Source organism: Anser cygnoides, chromosome 23, assembly GCF_040182565.1.
Source record: "Anser cygnoides isolate HZ-2024a breed goose chromosome 23, Taihu_goose_T2T_genome, whole genome shotgun sequence".
Lineage (NCBI taxonomy): Eukaryota > Metazoa > Chordata > Aves > Anseriformes > Anatidae > Anser > Anser cygnoides.
In genome coordinates this window covers 4,205,860-4,225,579 of record NC_089895.1, presented here as the reverse complement: position 1 = coordinate 4,225,579, position 19,720 = coordinate 4,205,860, and the positions used below count along the sequence as shown (strand labels likewise).

Sequence of the window (19,720 nt, the reverse complement as noted above, 5' to 3'; positions counted from 1 at the left end):
TCAAGGCCCCTTTTCTTTGCAAGCTTTACTTCAGGGGGTTGAGCAAGCATCTTGTCTCCCCAGGGCATCCCAAAGGAACCTGCCAGACAAGCAGGTGGGTGGTGGGTGCTCACCACAGCGGCTGCCAGGAAATGCCACCACCAGGGGTTCCTCAGGGCGTCGTGCTGAGGTTTGCTGACCCACTGGGCATCTGTTTGGTGAGCCTCACATCTGGCAAGTAGAGAACCATACCAGAGGCACGGGCGCTCCTGGTGCTCCTGCGAGGAGAAACTCTGCTCTGCTGACACTGAAGGAGATGTAATAGTTCCCTTTTGTGGTGCCTTATTCCTTGCTGCTAATTCTTTCAAAGCTTTTCTTTCTAGAAGTAGAGTTTTAGGCTCAGGGCATGGCAAAGAAGCTACATCCTCTAATTTGGTACTGGAAATGGTGTTTGGTCTGCGTTTTCATGTGGTTTCCACATTGCCTAGCATCTTCAGTGGGAACATTCATTCAGTGGGATCATTTCATTCTCAAAGTCACGCAAGGCAGTGTGGTGTGGCATCGTGCTCTGGTGATACTACCATGCTGCACGTGGTATGTTCATACCCACAAAGCTGGTGCTGATGGAAGGAGGCTGCATGAATGAAATCATTTTTTTCCATTCAATTTCCAAGCTTGATTCTGAAAGGCTCGCCTTGCCACGGTTGTGGATGATCTCAGTGGCACAACCTGTCTCCCTTTTGGCAACACGGTGCCTCTGTTTTTTTCCTGTAGGCAGCCAAGCATCACATCTCTTGCTGCTTGGGAGCTCTGCTAACTGTGTGTGCCTGTTACCGTCCTCCTCTTACCCCTGCCACCTTCTTGTTTTACCCAGGAGACGTTGTCCTGTGTCTTTCTAACCAGAGCCCTCGGAAAAAAAGAGTAAATTGAAAATCTGGCTCCTGACTCTAGCTAATTTATCTCAGTTGCTCAAAACATTACACAGCAAGTAGGCAGGAGGAAGGAAATGAAAGGTTGAGTTTTTTCCTGTTGCAGGTAACGAGGAAATAAAATAGGAAACTCAAAGCAATATTATCTTGCTGAGCTCCTGCCAGCATCACAGGCTGCGGGTGCTGTTTTGTTGCTTCTCTCTGATGATTTGCTGCTCCCGGAGCCGGGGGAAAGCTGGATTTAAGGTCTTTGAGGTGGCGCAGAGCAGGCTTACAGCAGAGATGAGTTAGAAAGGGAACTTTCAGGCAGCCTCGATAAGGCGAACATTTTATCTTGAAATTTTTCCTGTTTAAAAGGGATAGGTGGCAGGGGTGTGAGCTGCTCTGTGCTTGTCGTGCTAATGCAGAAGCTGGCTATCAGGGAGCAGGTGGAAATAAAATTGCATCGAATTCAGGCTAAGATCTTTATAATTTTCCAACCGAATAGCTGAGTAGTTGGATATAAAAAGCTTTATAAGTAATAATAATGTTGGGGTAATTTAATATCATTGGGTAATAATAAAATTTAATATCATTTAATATTAGGGTAATAATATAATAGGGGTAATTTGTGGTACGTTGCTGTTCTTCTGTTAAAATGGAGAAATTGCATAGTGAAAGCCCCATTACTCACAGCTATACAGGGTACAAATATGAAGATAGACTGCAAGCCTTTCTTCGTAAGGAATTAATTTCTGCATGTGGAAACTGCCATCATTCAATTGATTTAATAATTGAATTAATATTCAATGTTGCTGACCAATATGGACAATTTTATTGTCTGTTTAGGAGTGGTTTATTTATTTAATGTGCTAGATTCAGCTAAAACACCAGTGAAATGGGTGGGACTTTTTTTTCCTTAATTTTCAAGTATTTTCCTTGACTTAGGCCTTGATAACTGTGCAGCATGATCTTCCAGGAAACTTGAAGGAAGTAGATTTTTTAAAAAAATTCTGTTTAACTGTTTCATTGGTGCTGAGGGAAGGCAAGCAACCAGAAGGGCAGTGCTTGGGCTCTGAAAAGCCGCAGTGGGGATGAGGACCTTGTGTCTTGTATGTGCAACACACAGCCTGCAAAACACGATGACGCACGATTTTTGCTGAAGAATCTCCCTTTTTATATTATTTTACTCAATTAAGACCCAGAGAACAGCAAACTCTGCAACTATTGATAAAAATTCCCGATGACCCGAAAGGATGTGGTCTAAGAGTGGGAGTGAGTTGGGTTTCTTGTCAATAGCTTAGACACAATGCTTATGTAAAATTCACTTTCTGCGTGTCGTGCTTTGCTGCTTTGCATGCTGTTCATCTCTTCGTTTGTGCTTGCCAGGCATCATGTGCATGCTTTTCCACCCTGTGCGGCAGCGTGATGCTAACTGTTGTCTCGTGGATCTCAGGAAGAGGGTGAACGGGGGGCAAAAGCTAACCACATCCTGGGGGACCCTTCCTTCACGCTGCTCATCTCCATGCTGGGGCAGATGGCTTTGGTTTGGGGCTGGTGGAGACCTTTTGTGATGGCCATTCCCCACCAGTAGGCTCCCTAGACTCCCGTTTTAGGTGACTGATTTTAAAGACTTTGCTAGTTGGCGGTACTCTTTGCTTTTTCTGTGGAGATAGCAGAAAAACAACAATAAAGACAGCAAAAAAATGTTTATACTAAGAAAATACCAGGAAAAAAATACTCTTCTGTTTTATTATTATTTTTTTTCTGTTAGGCGTCCCCAAATGTTGCTCTTTTAAATCCCATAAGCTCCAGAGAACTCCAGTTTCCACCGTGAGGAAGGGCCATGTGCTGGCGTTGCATGGGGGCTGGTCTGGTTCAGCCCTGTGTTGGGGAGCTGCTTGGTCTTTTTGAGCCTGAATTTTGTGAACAGGGAGGGGAAAAACAGCACTGCACAAGGAGGGAAAAAAGGCAGAAGAGTATCAAGTTCCATTGTAACAAGCTGCCCAGGTTGCTTAGAAAATATTACCATGATTGTTTTTCAGCAGCTCAAGTTCGTAGTATCAGCCTGTGCATCGCCGGGTAGAAGATGTGAGAGTACCACACAAAACAGTCCGGTATGGTATCAGATGTTGTAATTTGCACATCGCAAACACTAATCTCTTAACTGATCCAGTGCTCAGCACTGCTCTTCCTTCCAGCCCGAGAGGGAAACGAAGGCAGCGAGTTCGCAGCCCAGTCGGTGTCGTGGAAAAGGGCAGGGGGAGACCTGCAAGGATCCTCCAAGGCAGCAGAGTTAGCTGCAGAAATGCATCCTGCTGGTGCTCCCAGCCTGACTCAAACACTGGCTGCTGCCACGTTTTAAATGATGAAACAGTAATAATAAACAGTGAAGCTTTTTATTTTGAGAGGCACGCTCACCCTTGTAGTTATAATGTAAGAGCTTAATGTATTCAGTGCTTACTCGGTACAGTTTCCCAGTCCCGGTTGGGTTTAGGCTGGCTGGAATGTTTGCTTCTGTGAAATACATCTTCTCTTCTTTGTAAGTATTTTTAAAGACTTAATAAAAACAAACATTATCTATTTTTGGACCAAAATTAGAGGACAAAATTTTTGCACTTTCCTCATACCAGAAAGAGACTGTTTTTCCTTCGACACTGTTCCCAGGGTAAAAGCTGTGGTTTTACCTCTGGCTATGTAAATGACTCTTCACCGATTTGCCTCAGGTGGAAATTCCCCTGTTCATAAATGGAAATTTTAATCTGCTAACAGTAAAAATAAGACTTTTTTTTTTTTTTTAAGCGAAAGCCAGCTCTCATTTTTGGAGGAAAAAGAAAAAATTCTCTCTTCACATTCCTTTTCTCCTTGTTGCCGTTGATGACTCATGCAGTGCCCTTTGCTGCTTAGTCCTGACGCTTAAGTGATTTTTCAGGTGGCTGTTAAAATTCTTAAAGCATTTCTCACTGGCATCCATCTCGTTTTGTAACGTGATACGTATATTCTGTTTATTACGGAGCGAATTTATTTGGTTTCTGAACGCTGCTTAATTTGGAATACACGCTTTAAACATCAAATAAAACCAAGCAAATAAAAACCACCCAAACATAACAAAGTCATGAGTTTGTGCAAAATATTTAGTGCAGGCAGGCACCTGCATCTGCCTTCAGCGTGCAGACAGCCACCCACACAGAGGTCTGCAAGATCCGGTCTTGCTGGGAAACTGTTACTAAAGACCCCTAAAATTCCAAAACTAGGAAGGTGAAGGTTTTTAATGGTATGGCTTTATCACCGAAGTCCAGTTTTATATTTTTGAGTACCCAGCAGTTGTGAAATTAAATTGGACTTCTGCTTGTAGGAAGACCGGGTGCTGCTTTTCTTCTGATAGCAAAGGAAAGGATCCAGAATCCCCCAACAGTAATTTCAAGATTAAATAGCGTGGTTAAGTTAAGCAGGCAGTTATAACTCATAATGGAAATTTGTGGTTTTATAGATCACTTACTTTCTGCAAAAAGAAATACTCCCAAGAAAATGTGTTGCAGAACAAGAAGAGGAAAGTTGTTTGTCACTCCTGAATTGTGAGAAAAGGGACGTAGCCTCCGTAGATTTCTGTTGGACTTATTTTGGTCTTGTATCAAAAAACGTCTTCACCAGAAGTGAGTTTTTGAGAGGCATTCCTTGGGGGGATGGAAATGCTGCGTGTATGTATGCAATTAGGTTTTGAAGCGATAAAGAAATAAACAATATTTTGTGTTTACGCCGATGCTTTGAACTTCTGTAGCACCACCAGCTAAAGACCTCAGATGACTTGTACAAACAACAAAGCTTCACCAAATGCCCTGTGAAATGCGGAAGTAAAGTTATCTCTATTCTGCATGCAGAGAAACAGGTGAAACAACTTATTAAAGGCCACGGCACCAGTGCCAGTACGAGGAGTAGAACGTGAGTCCTTGTGCCAGGTCTTGTCCTTGAAAGCGTTAAGTCTTGGGATTTTGTAGTGTGTCATTTTGTTTGTTGTTGTTTTAGTGGTGTTGGTTTGCTTTTGTGTTCTGTTGTGCTTTATTTTTGCAGTCGGTAACCCAAACTGTATCCTCGATGTAGCCGGAGCCTCCTGTATCTCACAGAACTGGGTCAGTAGCATCTCCTCCTGTCTAGCATTTAACTAATACCTTCCCCTCTGTTCCCTGGGATCTTGTACTGCTTGCACCACCAAAAATTAAGTGAATTTGCTTTTTCCTTAACACAATACTTTGACATGCTCAGATGTTGTCTCTTCATTCGAATTTCAAAGTTACAACTAAGGAGGTATCAAACGAAGCCTCCTGGTTCATTTCGATATCCTCCTAAGGAGAACTGCCTCCAGGGGCTTTTCTACTTTAGAAGTCCTGGGCTTCAGCTGATGACCAAGATAGAATCTGAGCTTGCTTTAGCTAACTCAGGTCAGTTCTTGTTGACAATTTTCCTCCATAAATATTTATGGGGAAGTCATGGAGGAATGCGTTGTTCTCAAGTCCGCGATGTCCTTCATTGAAATGCATAGTCACACAAATCAAACAGTATTTTTATTTGGGCAAGGACACCTAAATATGCCATTCTGGCCTTCAGCAAGTGAGCTGAGCATCTTTGTCGTCATTCTCCCCCCTCTCTGTCATTCAGACAGTCCCAGGCTTTGACACTCTTTCAAAATCTCTTTGAACAGACAGGCTGCTTGAGTCCTTGAATCCCACCCCCTAACAATTCACCATCAGCTCCTAATACAGCTCGTGGGAAGATTTCACTTTATGGATTTTTCATTTGCGAGCATGTCCATCAAACAAAGAGAAAAAACATGCCGAGGCTCTGCCATGGCTTTCTGCTCCAAAATAGCTCTTTTGTGACAATAACAACAAGCAAACTGTGGCCTTGTTCTTGAAAAAAAACACAATCATTTCCTATTAAAACCACCATGCAGTCAGCTGACCCAAAGTCCAAGCTGTGAAATTACTGCCACATTTTCCTTCAGAGGTGTTCAGCCTACAGCAGCAAGGAGCTGGGTCCTCACCCAGAATTCGTCCTCTGCTTTGTCCCTAGCAGGGGACAAGGCGTTTTGGTGGGACTTGAGCTGCGGGAAAGGAGAACCTGAGATGTGGTAGTGACCTCAAGAGAGAGGTGGTGGTTTTAGTCCTCATTTTAAGAAGGTGTGCTGGTGAATTTCTCCTCTCAGTTTTATTCAACACAGCCTTTTGCTAGTTTCTGTTCTGTCCAGAGACCAACACGCGGGGCTACCACCCCCCAGTCCTTGCACCGCTGGCTGCAGTGAGTCCGTGTATCCTAACGGTGCTGTTCTTCCTCAAGGAAATTCTCTGTGCACTCCCTTTCCTGGGCAATCACTGTCTGTCCCTCCACATTTCCACCAGCCAGTGGTCCCAATGCATGCACTACCCCTCACCCAGTCACCTCCCAGCATGCTTGAATTACTCTGTACCTGATTATTTACTTAAGTCACCATTTCCTCCACTTTTCTTTTTCTTCTGCTCTCTGAATATGTACATATATCTATACGTATATAAGTTTTACAAGTAAATTTACGCTATCTTGATAAAACATGTCCTTTGGTGAGGATACCAGACATGTAATCTGATTTTTTCCCCAATCCCTTAGGTAACTTTTGGGCAATTCATTTTTGTGTCTTGGTTTTCTCCTCTTAAGGACAGAGGAAGAAAAGCCTGGGCGTGCAGAGTTGACAGTGTAATACCATTCAAAAGCCCTTTAAGCAGCACGACTGAAAGAGAGTATGTATTCTGAATGCGTTAATGATAAAAAGTAAATGTCTTTAGTAGTGCTATATTCCTAACAAACAGGAATTTGTCAAATTGGGTTGGCATTGCCACGCTCCCAGTGCTAGGTCAGAGCTTGTTTTCCCTGGGATGAGCGTTTGCTCTGATAATGCTGCTGGCTAATTGAGCAGGTTGTGCGTGTTGTCGTGAGTGTATCACAGCTGATTGCCGTATGAATAACCCTATAGGGCTTGATTAAAATTGTGAATTCACATCCGAATTTCCCCAACAAAGTTTAGGAAGTTTTGGACCCGCGGTTGGTTTAGATCAGTCCATGCTTTCCTCAGAGAGCTAGCACAGATTTGCAAAGTGAGGAAGGTCTCTTCTTCCTCTTCTCTCTTACTTTGTGGCCTGCTTGAATAAATATCTGTAAAATACAGCAGTGTTAAGCTGTTTATGAAGTTCATCGTAATTAGCAAGGCTGTGGAGGCTCTGGGTGATGAAGGTGGAGGACTGGAAGGCTCAAAATATGAGACTACGTGGAAGCCTGTGGCTGCGCACATCCGTGGCTCTGGGCTCCACTCTCCTCGCTTCCATTCAACATGCACACTGCTAGTTTGCAAGAGAGCCTAGGCACCCCAAATGTATGTGATTTAAAGAAATCCCCCCCCAAAACTAAAAGCCTGTAGCACTGTGCTAGAGCCCAGAGCCCCATCATGTGAGATGCAAAAAGAAACAGTGATCCTCAAACCTTGAGCCCTGCTTGGTTTGGCCACGGGCGGTTCTCAGCGAGGGATGTATCCGGTGGCTCGTACAGATGAGCTCTGCTGCTCGCCTCTGCTAGCCCATGAGGATCACTGTCATACACCTCATGTGGCTGTGATCCTATTTCAGACCTTGTGGCCAAGAAAAGCTCTTTTGACTTTTAAATAAGAGCAAGTTACCAGCCATATTTGCAGACCAACTGCATAGCTGATGCAAAAACGCGGTTGCCCGCCTGTTTGGTAGTGTTAACCACATGGAGCAAATAGTTTCAACTCTCCTAAAACTGCTCTGGCTTCCTGTTTGCTTTGTGGTGCAATTAAGTGTGGCTTTTTCTTTTTTTTTTCTTTCTTTTTTTGAGTAAGTGGAGGATAAGAGACGGTACTTCTAGGCTTATCATTACTCCGCCTGCAGAAGCAGTGAACTGTTATTATTTACTTTTATTTATTTAGTGAAATTTATTTATTTATTTATTTTGTATTTATTTATTTAGTGAAACGTTATTATTTACTAAAATTGCCAATAGCTATGTGGCTTATGACCCAGGAGGGCAGGCACGGTGTTTTCCTCTCCAGGTGCACACTTGGCAGTTGAAAGCATTCTTGCCAGGCAATCCTGTAAAAAACAAGGTGCCACGGCCACGTTTTCTGCTTGTTGTTGTCCTCCTCCTCTTTCTCCCTCCGTCGCCTTTTCCTCTAAAAGCTGACCAGCCAATTCATCTGGGCTACAAATGGGCTGAATTCTCACGCACCACTTGGTGCAGAGAAGGGATTTGGCAGGGAGATGTTTAGGAGCTGTATATTTGGTGTTTCCAACCACGTGCATTTGTAAAGCAATGCTGAGGAGAGCAAAGGTGCAAGAATGGGGTACCTGGAGTAGGAAAGACAAGAAACAACCTGAAAAGGGACACAAGGACATATGCTGAGAGGAGAGCTACGAAAGGCTGATAGTTGAGACTAAAGGCTTGAAAGAGTCTTTGCTGAAGGAAAAAGGATGTGAAAAGAAGGTATTTGTATGAGCAGTCATTGTAAGTGTGATACAGTCGAAAGATGAATAGAAAACTGTGCTTTAGGTCTGGCGTTGGTAAATCTATAGAGGGCAGCAGCCCCTGGGCCCAGCCAAGCGTTGTGGGATTTTCATCCCCATCCGTTGGGAGTCTCCCCCATCCTGGGAGCTCTGGGCACTCCTTATCCCATAGAAACTTGTACCTAGAACCTGCAGTTGTGATGCAGCGTGTCTGAAAACCCTTCCCTCTTGTCCGTTTGCCTTTCTACTGGCCGCAGCTCGCAGGGTGTGTCCTTTATAATGCAGCCTGGGAGAATATCCCTGCTGGGTTTTAGTGTTTATTTATGCATGGCAAATACTAATTTTTAAAATGAAAGTCAGTTTGTGTTGTCCAACAGCTACGTCTGCGCCAGTTTTAGTGACCAATTGTTGTTCTTGGTGAGCTGCTTAGCTTGGGGCCGAGCTGTAGGTGCCGCGTGGGTACTACCAGCCCTTCTGGCCAGCGTTTTCACCGCTTCTCAATAACCCAGAGGAAACCCAACCAGCTTACCCTTCCCGTCTGCTCTTCCTGGAGGTCTCAGGTCCTTACACTAGCAGGCTGCAACTATTTTTTGGACTTTCAGTTCCCTTCTCCCTTCCCTACAGTTTGTTGTCCCATTTCTCACAGGCCATGCAGGCAAACGTCCCGTTGAGTGTTCAGCGCGGCCCTATATGTGAAACTTGGAGAGCATGAAGAGAAAAGCTGTTGGGGAAGGAAAAAAAAAAAGCGGAACAGAAACCAGAATTCCAGTAAACAGTCTGTTAAAAATATCTTCAACACATGTCAGGGGCTCCGATTTGAAATAGGCAGTTTCTGAGCTTTAGAAGGTCACGTTGAGACGTGCTGGTAGATCCGAGCAGAGCTGAAGAACGAATGTTTCGGCAGTCACATTTTGTACTGATGCTCAGATAGCCTGGGCTGCCAACTAGTAATGTTCAGGGAAAAAAATGAGTCAGATCGCAAGAATAATGAGCTTTTCTTGGATTATAACATGGAAAAAAAATGAATTTATACCTTAATCACATGCCACCGGCAGTGGAAGCTTTAGGAAAAATGGTGATTTTGGGACTCGTAAAATTGCAGGACCGGTCGGGGCAATGTGTAACCCTGACCGTGTCACGGCCAAAGGCTGTTTGTTTCCAGGGGTGGGAGCGAAATGGCCAAAGCACAGATCCACGTTCCGAATCTTGCATTATCCATGCTCCAAACCACGGAGCGTTTTTTCAGATGAGCAAGCAGCCTTTGGGTATCGAATTGCTGCTGAAAATTTAATGAGACAGAGGAGAGTGATTGGTCTGCAAGCAGGGGTGACGATCTGTATCCCCAGCTGCTGCTGCTGGGGGAGCAGCTGATTTCCTACGGGTCAGGAGGTGCTGGTGCAGGGGGAGGTCTTGTGGGTGCCCCGGTGCTGCCTGGGGGGGGTTCCCTGCTGCCGTGGGACCTGCACGACAGCCTGGGAAGGGGAAGGGTGGGGGAGAGCCTGCATGGCTGTGCTTGGTACCCAGCATAGACGTGTGCTCTGTTCCCTCTCCTGCAGGATTCCGGCCTTATTGCACACATTTCCAGATGAAGAAAGAGCAGGGGCATGGCTGAGGCTGCCAAGGAGCCCCTCCCTGGGAAGGAGTGAATCCCAAAGTATTTTCAGTCTCCCCCGTGAGTAGTTTTACCGTGCATGTGTATTCACGGCCTACCTTCGGCATCATGTCCTGTATTTAGTCCTTGCACCCCTGCAGCAATGAGCCACTGCCCGCAGTTACCAGCACTGCGTGCATGATGGCAGCTGCGTTGGGCTGGTGGCTGCCACACCGTGCGTTGGCCGCCAGCATTGACTTTGCTGGGCATGTGGCATCTCCTGTTGTGTGCACACCAGTCGTGCGCACAAGCAGACACACGAGAGGTGCACACAAGCAGCTGCATGCCTTGTGCACACAGATGCATGAGTTGTGCACACGAGTTGCGCTCACGAGTTGTGCACACAGATGCATGTGTTGTGCACACAGTTGTGCACACAGACACACACATTGCACACGCGAGTTGTGCGCACAAGCAGCTGCATGTGTTGTGCACAGATCGATAAGTTGCGCATGTGCAAATTGTGCACACAGATGCACGAGTTGTGCACACTGATGCACAAGTTGCACACAAAGTTGCACACACACATATGCAGCTGCATGTGTGCTGCACGGAGATGCATGCATTGCACACACCCGAGTTGCACACAAACCATTTAATTTGCACACGCACAGTGTTGCACACACACACGATTTACACGCCCCCCCCCCCCCCCCCAGCCGCACCCTTCCCGCAGCAGTGCCGCACCGCCGCGTAGGCCCCGGCCGCACCGCCACCCCCCTCCCCCCCAAAAAGAAACCCCGGCCCCCCAAACCCGTGCCCACCGGGACCGGGCAGCCCTGGGGGGGCCGCACCGGGACCGGGGCTGGGCCGGGGGCTGGGACCGGGGGCGGAGCGGGGCGGAGCGGGGCCGGATCGGGGCCGCCCCCCTCCGGCAGCGGGGCCGGGAGCCCGGCGGGCACGGGCGAGCGGAGCAGGTGAGGGGGCACCGGGCGGGGGGCACAGGAGGGGGGTGTGGGGGGCTTGCAGCGGCTCCCGGCCTCGGCTGGGGCTCGGGGGGAGCCCCCGGGGGTGCCCAGGCTTGGTGCTGCCCCGGCAGGGCGAGTGGGGGCCCCCCAGAGCTCCCTGGAGCACCCCGATGCCTCAGCGGGTGCAGGGAGTCTGGGCGAGGTGGAGCGCTCTGGGCTGTCCTTGGCAATATAAGGCTTTTTTTTTTCTTTTTTTTTTTTTTTTTTCCCTTGGTGAGGAGCATCTGGGCTTCTGGTGGCGCCTGCCCATGGGAGCAGTTGGAAAAAGACCAATTTCAGCCACCTCCTCGGTGAGGTGTTTTTGTTAGCGCCGCTTCATCCAGCTCCCGGCCGTGCCCGCGCTGGCAGCGGGCGTGCGAAGTTCCCAAAGCTCCCCGCCAGCACCCGGAGCTGCGGCCGCCTGCGTGAGCGAGGCTCGGGCACACGAGGGGACCGAACCGCAGCGGGGTCGGGTGGTCGAAGTCCCGCATCACACGCGTGTCGGGGCTGGGGAGGGAGCTTTGCGAGCCGCTGGTTTGCGAGCTCCTGCTCTAACCACTACATGCACAATTTGTCGCTCGATGCCTCCTCAGGCAGCGCTGGCAGCGTAGCTGAGTGCCTGTAAACTTGCCTAAAAGGCCGCTTGAAAGTTTCCGCCGGGGCAGAGTTCTCGAGTCCTCCCGTCAGATGCTTTTCCTACCCCCCGACATTCCTCTGCCTCTCTCTGGCGATGCTGTTTTGCTTCCAGAAGGAGGTATGGCTGCCTGCTTCCGCTGCTCTTAAGGTGCCTCACCTGTGAGCTTCCCATCCCTTCCCTTCCTTCTGGCTGACACTTGTGGCCGTACCCAAGGCCCTGCTGAACCCAAACAAGGTGCAGCACTGCCATGCTCATGCCCGAGGAGCTCTGTGGCCCTGCCGGTATCGCCCTGCATGCATTCTGTTTTCCTCTCTCTTTCCCTGCTGACAACCCCGTTCATCATCGGCCCCGCGCGCAAACGAGGTTAGCTCCGGTTCAGATTGCATTAGTGCAGTTCTGCTTCCCGCTGCTCCTTGCTGGGATCCTGTTTTTTGGGCGTGTGCACGTGTAAGGCGGGCATGGAGCAATGTGAACGCTCAAAATAAAGGTGTGTGTATTTCAGAAGGGGAAGAGTGGGAGCCAAGGGATTCTTTGGGTCCAGCAGTTGTTCAAGGCCTGATCCCTGTGGTCTTCCTGCAGCTAGAATGCCTCCTGGGGCAGTGGGAAGGCTCGTTGCTCCCAGTCAGTGTCTCAGGATGCTGAAGGTGCCGATTTTTACGTAAATACTGGTTTGTATCAGCCCCTCTGGTAGGGAAGGGGATGCTCTGCGGAGTTACAGAGGCCTGAAATGTTGGGCGCGTGCATTTTCATCCCTTGCCCAGTTGTCTTGAACAGATCCTGTCGTACATCTGCTTCAGTCTAATGGTTTGTGTAAGCAAAGTAATGAGTAAAGGTGATTAATCAGGGGCTTAGAGATCTCTCATGAAAGGCATCATGGAAAAAATGCAGCTACGTGCCCTCTGTAGAGCCAGAGGAACAAAAAAGTATTGTGAGAACAACCGAATCAGTGCAGAGAACTGTGTGGCGGGATATAAAAGATCAATCTATAAAACAGAAGCTGATAATATGCAAAAGTCTTTATTTGAGTATTATATTTGGCAGAGGTAGAAGTCTGACTATGGCAAACCAAATAAAGATCACCATATTCTAAACCCAGGTTTGAGGAAATGAACCCCGAGCATACAAAAGCGTTGACTTCAGGTGTTGTTAAGGGTTTGAATGCTTCTCCCCACCTTTTCAGGGGTTTTCCTGCCTGGTTCATAGTCCAAGCCTTACACTTAGGCGTGTGTTGGAGGAGGAGGATCCAGAGGCAGAGCTGTGGTATAACTCAGGGCTGTGCTGAAGGTGCAGTGCTGTCCCAGGAACGGAAAGGGAGCACAGATGGCTTAGCACAGCTGGGACACTGACCCGTACTTTATAGAGAACTTATGGAAACTGTAAAGGAAACACTTTTGACATGTGAGAGCACAGGAGCTCTCATGTGCCAAATCTATCCTATTAACTTCTCTGAAATAAATGATGTTCAGAAGCGGCTCCAGGTCCTCTAAGCAGTCTGGAACATCCCACCTAATCCGCTGGGGCCAGGGCACAGCAGACGCTTGCACCTCTGCACCCGGCAGTCTCCCAAGCCGTGCTTCTAGCACCTTTCCCCAGCATGTGTTCATTTTTAGAAGAACAGATAGACAGGTTGTCAGAGCTGCTAAGGTCATGACAGAGCTTCTGTTGGTTGCATCCACATCCTGGTATTGAGGCCTGGGTTACAAATTCTTATGTTAGGCCACAAGGCCAAGCAATTTCAGCTGTTTTTAATATGCAGTTAAGTTGATGAGTGGCACCTGGTGCATGTAACCAGCTAGCCCTGCTGAGAGGCCTTCCCCAAAGCTCCCACCTGCAGTCACTTTGAATTGCTTGCGTGTCTCTGGGGGCACGCTTGTGTGCTCGGGGAGTTTTCCCAGTCTGTTCTTTGAGGGGAATTTGCAGGTTACTTTTACAAAAGTCTGATGCTCAAATGACTTGCCTTTGCTCGCAGTGTACAGCAGACCTCTTTCAGCCCATGACCACCACCAAAAAAGCAAGCTCAAGCTCAACACACCTTCAGAAGACTCCCTGATGTGGGTGTGCTGTGTCGGGGAGAGCACAGACTTGGTTCAGACCTGCTAAACATGTTGCTTGTGTGGTAAAGACGTGCCAAGCACATGTGTACATAAAAATTCCCGTGGTCTCCTCCCTCAGCTGAGCTGATGCCTGCAATGAAAGTGGCTTCCTGCAGTCTCCCACGCTGCACACATCACCTGTGAGCTCCGTGCCACTCATTTCTTATAAAGTTGAAAGGTTTTTTGTAGTCTCGGGGTTTAGTAATTCTGTAATCGGTTTGTAGGCGTTAGAGCTTCCGTGTCTGTCTAACGCAGCAGCCTCGCAGAGGTTTGTGGAACACTACTCTGCGTGTGATCTTGATAGCTCGCTGCTTTTTTTTTTCACTCAATAGCAGTTGTGTGTTGTAAACACCAGAGCTGTGGTTGATAAGTTTACAGGAGGAGATGTGTGTTAGTGTGTTTTGTGTTGACTGCTGGCTCACTAAATACCACCCAGGTAATTTCGAATGTGTCTGCTACGTTCTGCATAGGTTTGCCTTTCTGTGCACTGCACGTTCCTCAGTGTGGTATGAATTCAAAACGTGTATCATGCCTACATGCGTTACATGGCATCCAGTCACGTAAGGGTTTTATGATGGACTCATCCCATCTGCATCTCAGCTCTGTCTTGGCCATCCCTCCTCTCTGGGAAAAACACACGTTTAGTACCTTCACATTAAAGCAAGGTGAGACCTTAAGGAGGGCAAAGCAGTCTGTAGCTTTCCTGTAGAATAACCACTTGAGGCAAAGAGGGAGAGGAAGCAAAGGATTCATCCTCACCTGGAATTTTGTCTCATAATTATTTTGCTCTGCCTCTTTTTCTGCCCAGGGATGGAGAGGTCTGGGCATTGTAAGATGGATTCGTTGCCCATACGGCTCTCAGTAAGGCAGTGATTAGCACCAGTGGATGCGCCTTTCCTGATTGCTCCCCTAGGAAATGGGCCGACTCCACATCCCAAAATTACTGAGGGATTGAGGAGCAGGTGTCCACTACTAATAATTTTTGCTGCTGGTTGGACAGGGCTGAACCAGAGCAGGGGGCATTGTGGAGCGGGTCTGTGTGTATTTTATTTCTAGTTTCATGAGAAAGTCTTTCTTACCCAGCTTTTTACTTTCCCCTTTGAAAATATTCCACAGTGCAGAAATACGTGTGAAAAGGGGATCACACTTGACTGCTGTGAGAATTGTGGGGAACAGCTTCTTGCTTAGACCCGTGGAAATCTGTTGGTGCTTGCTCGATGCTCTGGGGCCTGCGTTGTGAAACGTTCATCTCTCTTCCTCTTACATGCTCTGAGAAGTCCGAAGCGACACTGAGCCCTGCCAGCTGCGTCGTGGCTGGCCGCTCACCGCACCTCGTTCGCAGCACCTGGGGCTCCCACCACGCGTGCTTGCTTACTGTGAGAGAAAAACTTCAATTACTGCCTTCGTGTGGGCCACGAAGAGCGGCTCTTTAGGGCAGCGGGGGTCCTGCCCCTCTCAGGAAATGGCAGAATAATGTTTTGAGCAACCTGCACCTTGCTTTCGTGTTGCCAGCTGTGCCAGCAGCGCTGTCCACGAGACGTGCTGGCTCCCTGGGGTCAGCCTGCCTGAGGGGCTCCTGCGCAGCCCGTCACTCGCAGCCCTTGCACGATGTTAGGCGTCCAGCCCAAGTGAATGCATGCCACGGGGCAGTTTTTAGGTCAGTTTTGTTTATAAGCAGGCCCTGAGATAGATGAGGAGGTGTTTAAGGTCCCGTTTTTTCTTCACATGCTCTGTGCATGGCTCCAAAAGGTTGGTCCTGTGTGAGGGCCTGGCCTTTACTTCAGATGTACACGTTTGGCCACCCAAACAGATCAGCTGGCCGGCCAGTCCTGAAATATCCCTCTTGGATGTCGTGTGTGTAGGCCAGATTTGGGCACTCGGCTTGTCTGCCCTGCTCCTTGGCCCCTGGGGTGCCAAGTGCTGCGCGCTCCCTGACCTGAACCAGGCCTTGGGCCTAAAACAAATCCTGGAGGGCTGTGGGAGATGTGGCTGCTGGGGGAGGATTAAGTGTCGTAGGAAGGTGGAGGTGGGGGAATGTGGAAGTATTGTAGCAAGAAGACGATGTTCTGGGGTGTACGCAGTAGGAAGGCGAGGGTTGGGGAAGTCTTCTGTAAAAAGTGGGTGGCTACAGCCAGTGTAGATAAGTAGGAGCCTTAGGTAGCATGTGTACTTGCATGGGGTGCATTCTGTGGGTTTGCGTCCCACAAAAATACAGACCTCTCTTTCACCCATGCTTGCCCTGGCTTTGCGGGATGTGCAGGCCGTGCAGTAAACTAATTTCTGTCAAGTGTGGGTTGAATAACTTGAACCTCAGAGTGCCAGGCCTACAGGTCGTAACCTTACCATAATCTAGTAATCTGTACATTCAACAGGATGAAAGATTGAGATGAAGCTGGGACTTTTAGAAATTGGCAGCTGCAAGGAGAAATCTATGTTTTCCTTTTTTATTATAGAAAAAAAGACTGCAGAAGTGAAAAGCAAAGAGTATATTTCACATGATACCAGTAGTGTAAACCCTGACAAAAAGGAGTCACACAGCATTTGGCTATTTGTAAATGGCAAAGTGTCCTAGAGAAAAGGGAATTGTGATTACTCTTTCTCATGAGGTCAGGATAGTGCAAACAAGGTTACGGCCTGGACAGCTCTGTTCTGATTTCCCAGGGCAAAAGGGGAGATGAAAGTGGGGGAGATACCTTGTCTGTCTTGGGGTGGTGCAAGATACCAGTCTGTGCAGAGCTTGCTCAATGTAACAGCTGTCACGCTGGATCAGATCTAAGGTTCATCTAGCAAAGTGCTCTGAATTTAGCTGTGAGAAGAGGAGAGATTTAGTAACAGAAGTATTAGAGGCAGCACGAGTCCAGAGGTTATCCTTCCTTTGGCATATCCACCTTGTCTTCTGTTGGAAAACATCCCTGTACATCATGAGATAATCGGTGTGATGTCTTTGGAAAGGTCCTGAGCAATTGGAACTTGGCATTGTCGTGCTGACATCTTAGGTATGGTACTTTGTGGCTGATGGGAGCTTTCTGTCAGGTAGAAATCCTCAGCAGAAGGAAGCAGCTTGGCCAAAATTGCATCTTCTGTCTCAGCTTGTCAGCAGGGTCATGGCAGTTTGCTGCTTTCGTTCCCCTTGGGAAGGGCTGAAGGAACAGGTATTCTAGAAACCTGCTGGTTTTGTTGTCAATGATCAGAGGACCAGGCAAGCTTGTTTTGCTTTATTCAAACTTGTAAACCTTGCCTCCTCCCCCTTTTACTTCCCTCCCTCTTAAGGCACATGGGTGGTTTTGTGGTCTCTGTATCCGGTCCGTGTGTGATACAGCATGTGCACTGAGGAAGCAGGACAGATAAAACATAGCTCATATTTCTGGGAATCCTTGCCTCACTGCTGATGGGGAAGTGTTGTGCTCCCAGGCACTGCAGATAAGATGCTGGGCTTCTTGTCGTAGCGAAGCACAGGGCTGCCAGCAGTACTTCATGATTCGGGAGACCCAAATCTTCAGCAGCATGCTGCTTGTTTTCTCTCTAAGTTTGTACACATCTGACAGCTGCAGAGCTGCATTTTAAGCTGCGAAGTGAGCAAATTTTGTACTGATATCATGGACCGAGGATAAGTGACACTGTCAGAATTGCTCAGGGCATGTGCAGGGACAAATTTAGGACCTGCAGAGTCAGACTGGCTGCCTGTCACCTCTGGAGGAAGCTAGGATTTTATACTGCTGCAGTGTTTTGCTCATAGGCAAATGAATGGAGCTGGAGGGTTTCTCTGACTTTGAGACTGTGTCTTTATGAAGGAAACCATATGATGGCCCTCTGCCTAGAGCCTCCTGTTTTAGGTGTTCATGGGCACATTTATCCCGCGTTTGTACCTGAAAGTGCAAGGTGAAGGGATGCAAATGGAGTTAACAAACTTATTCTGAGTGCTTCAGCCTTAGCTTTCATTTTCCCTCTGCTTTTACCAGGGCGGGGACTATGCAGTGGAGTGTTATTATTTTTTGTTTAAAGATGTGTGTGTACTCAGAACCAGCAACACCTCTTTCTCCCTCTGCAGACTGGAACTGAGCTCTGGGAAAACAAAATGGAGCTTGGAGCATGTGGCCTGAGGATTACCTTACAAAGCCAGGGGTAGGGACTCATTGTTTCTGTTGACGGCTTGGTTGGAAAATGAGCTGTTGGGAAGATAGTTCTTCGGTGTCTTTGTCAAATAGAGGTGTTTAAAAGAGATTAAGAAAGGGTTGCATTGAAATAGAAGCAAATTCTATAGCAAGAATATCCCTTTGGTTTAAAGGCACTGGACTGGAAATTTGACTAAGGTGCCAATTTTCCTGAGCTATGCAGATATGCTGATCTTCCTTTCTTTAGGTCCTTTTGCACACTAAGTTTGTACAGAGCCCAGCACAGATTTGAGTTGTGCTCTTAGAAGATATTGTGCAGTGAACAGCAACATTTTTCTCTTTTCTTGCAGGTTGTAGCTAAGAAGTGAGCAGGATGCCCCCGGGCATTTACTGCCCTATGGAATTCTGGTCCAAGGGGGAAAACCAGAACATCCAGGTGGACTTTCTGCTGCCCACAGGCATATACTTGAACCTCTCTGTGTCCTGCAATGCCAGCTTGGGCACCATCAAGCAGGTAACAGCCTTGTTCCAGTCCTGTCTGCAGTCTTCTGGAACAAGGAGTCTGTTCTTGGGAACGCCAGGGGAAATGTTTTGGGTCTCAACCCAAGTTGGATTTCTTCCGTGTTGCTCCTTGTGACAGTCTCCACAATCCTAAATGTTTGTCTAGCTGCCGAGGTGCTGCTGCTGGTGCCAGTGGTGCTGGGCTTAATTCACTGGGCACTTGTCCAGCCCTGAGACATGAATCAGTTTTTGAGTAACTGTGGAATGAGGGCGGATTCACGTTGGTGACACAGGGCTCGTGGTCTGCATGTTTGATCAGTGCTTCCCTGAGCCGTCCAGTCCCCACGCTGGATTTTTCATTTTGAATGCTCTCGTGTATGCAGATGCAAGGAGAAGTCACCCCAAATAGTCAAATACAAATGCTGGACTGACTCCAAGTGTTCAGGATGTCAGCACACCCGTCTCTTGCCTGACAGAAACTGAACAGTGAAAGCTGAGAACTGAGAGAGAGAATTCCATTTGAGAAATAAAACGCTGCAGTGAAACCACGTGTAAAAGGCACGATACTTTCTTGTTTCCCCGGGCAGGAGGAGGGGTAGGGGAAAGTGAAGGAAAACAGAATGGAAAAGGTTTTCTCTGCAGCAGCAACCTGGCCTAGATGAGTCACAGATCACAAGGGACAGAAGCACAGTGCCAGATTATTCCAAGTTTTCTCATACTGCAGCTTTCAGGTCAAATAAAAAAAAGGGCAAGTGGAGCTGATCGGTTCCAGCTGCTGCGTTCCAGGTCTGTGTTTTACAACCAGTAGGCATGCTGGGTCACACTGGAGGCCCATTGACTGCAGAGCTGTGTCTCCTACAGCAGATGCTTAGGGAGAGTAAAGGAGTGGAATATGAACAAACACGTGGAAGTGTTGTCTGCTGGGAGCAAAGAGGCTTGGAGAACTGGATAGAGTTCAGAAGACTTTGGGAAAGTGCTTGGCTCTGTCACAAATTTGATGTTACTGGGGGCAATTTACTTAATCCACTTTTCCTTCCAGTGAGAGTAATTTCTCATTTCACCAGGCTAGCGGTCAGCAGATACTTGCTGTGAGTTATCCAGGTGAGGGTTATTTGAATACCAAGGTCAAGAGATTGACCTTGCCTGGAGCACATGGCAAGCACAAAAAAAGGAGGCCAGTTAAAGGCACTAGAAATAAATCTCCCCACAGTTCAGCAAGATTTGGAGCCCCCAGACTTGGCTGAAAAGCAGCCTGTGAGTGCAGGAATGCTGTGAGAGGTTTGGGAGAGGGAGGTTGTGGGGTGGCAGAAGGAGGAAGATGAGGTTCTGGCGGAGCAGCAGTAGTTTCACC

The 19,720-nt window shown here is 47.9% G+C and overlaps 1 protein-coding gene across 8 annotated transcripts in view; it reads left to right on the top strand.

The window, feature by feature from the left end:
- The window catches only part of PIK3CD (phosphatidylinositol-4,5-bisphosphate 3-kinase catalytic subunit delta), a 44,096-nt gene that overhangs the window by 1,176 nt on the left and 23,200 nt on the right, over window positions 1-19,720 (top strand). For 2 of the 8 annotated variants that reach the window (XR_001212196.3, XM_066982085.1), the window contains exons 1-4: window positions 5,681-6,655; window positions 9,985-10,100; window positions 17,805-17,878; window positions 18,219-18,382. Coding sequence is in view for 7 of the 8 variants with exons in the window: in XM_066982085.1 (XP_066838186.1) it covers window positions 18,242-18,382 (141 nt within the window). In the remaining variant the exon portion in view is untranslated. Of the gene's footprint in view, window positions 1-63; window positions 198-5,680; window positions 6,656-9,984; window positions 10,101-10,899; window positions 10,997-17,804; window positions 17,879-18,218; window positions 18,383-19,720 lie in introns of those variants that run through there. The other 6 variants (XM_066982087.1, XM_066982088.1, XM_066982086.1 and 3 more) reach the window with 6 other exon arrangements.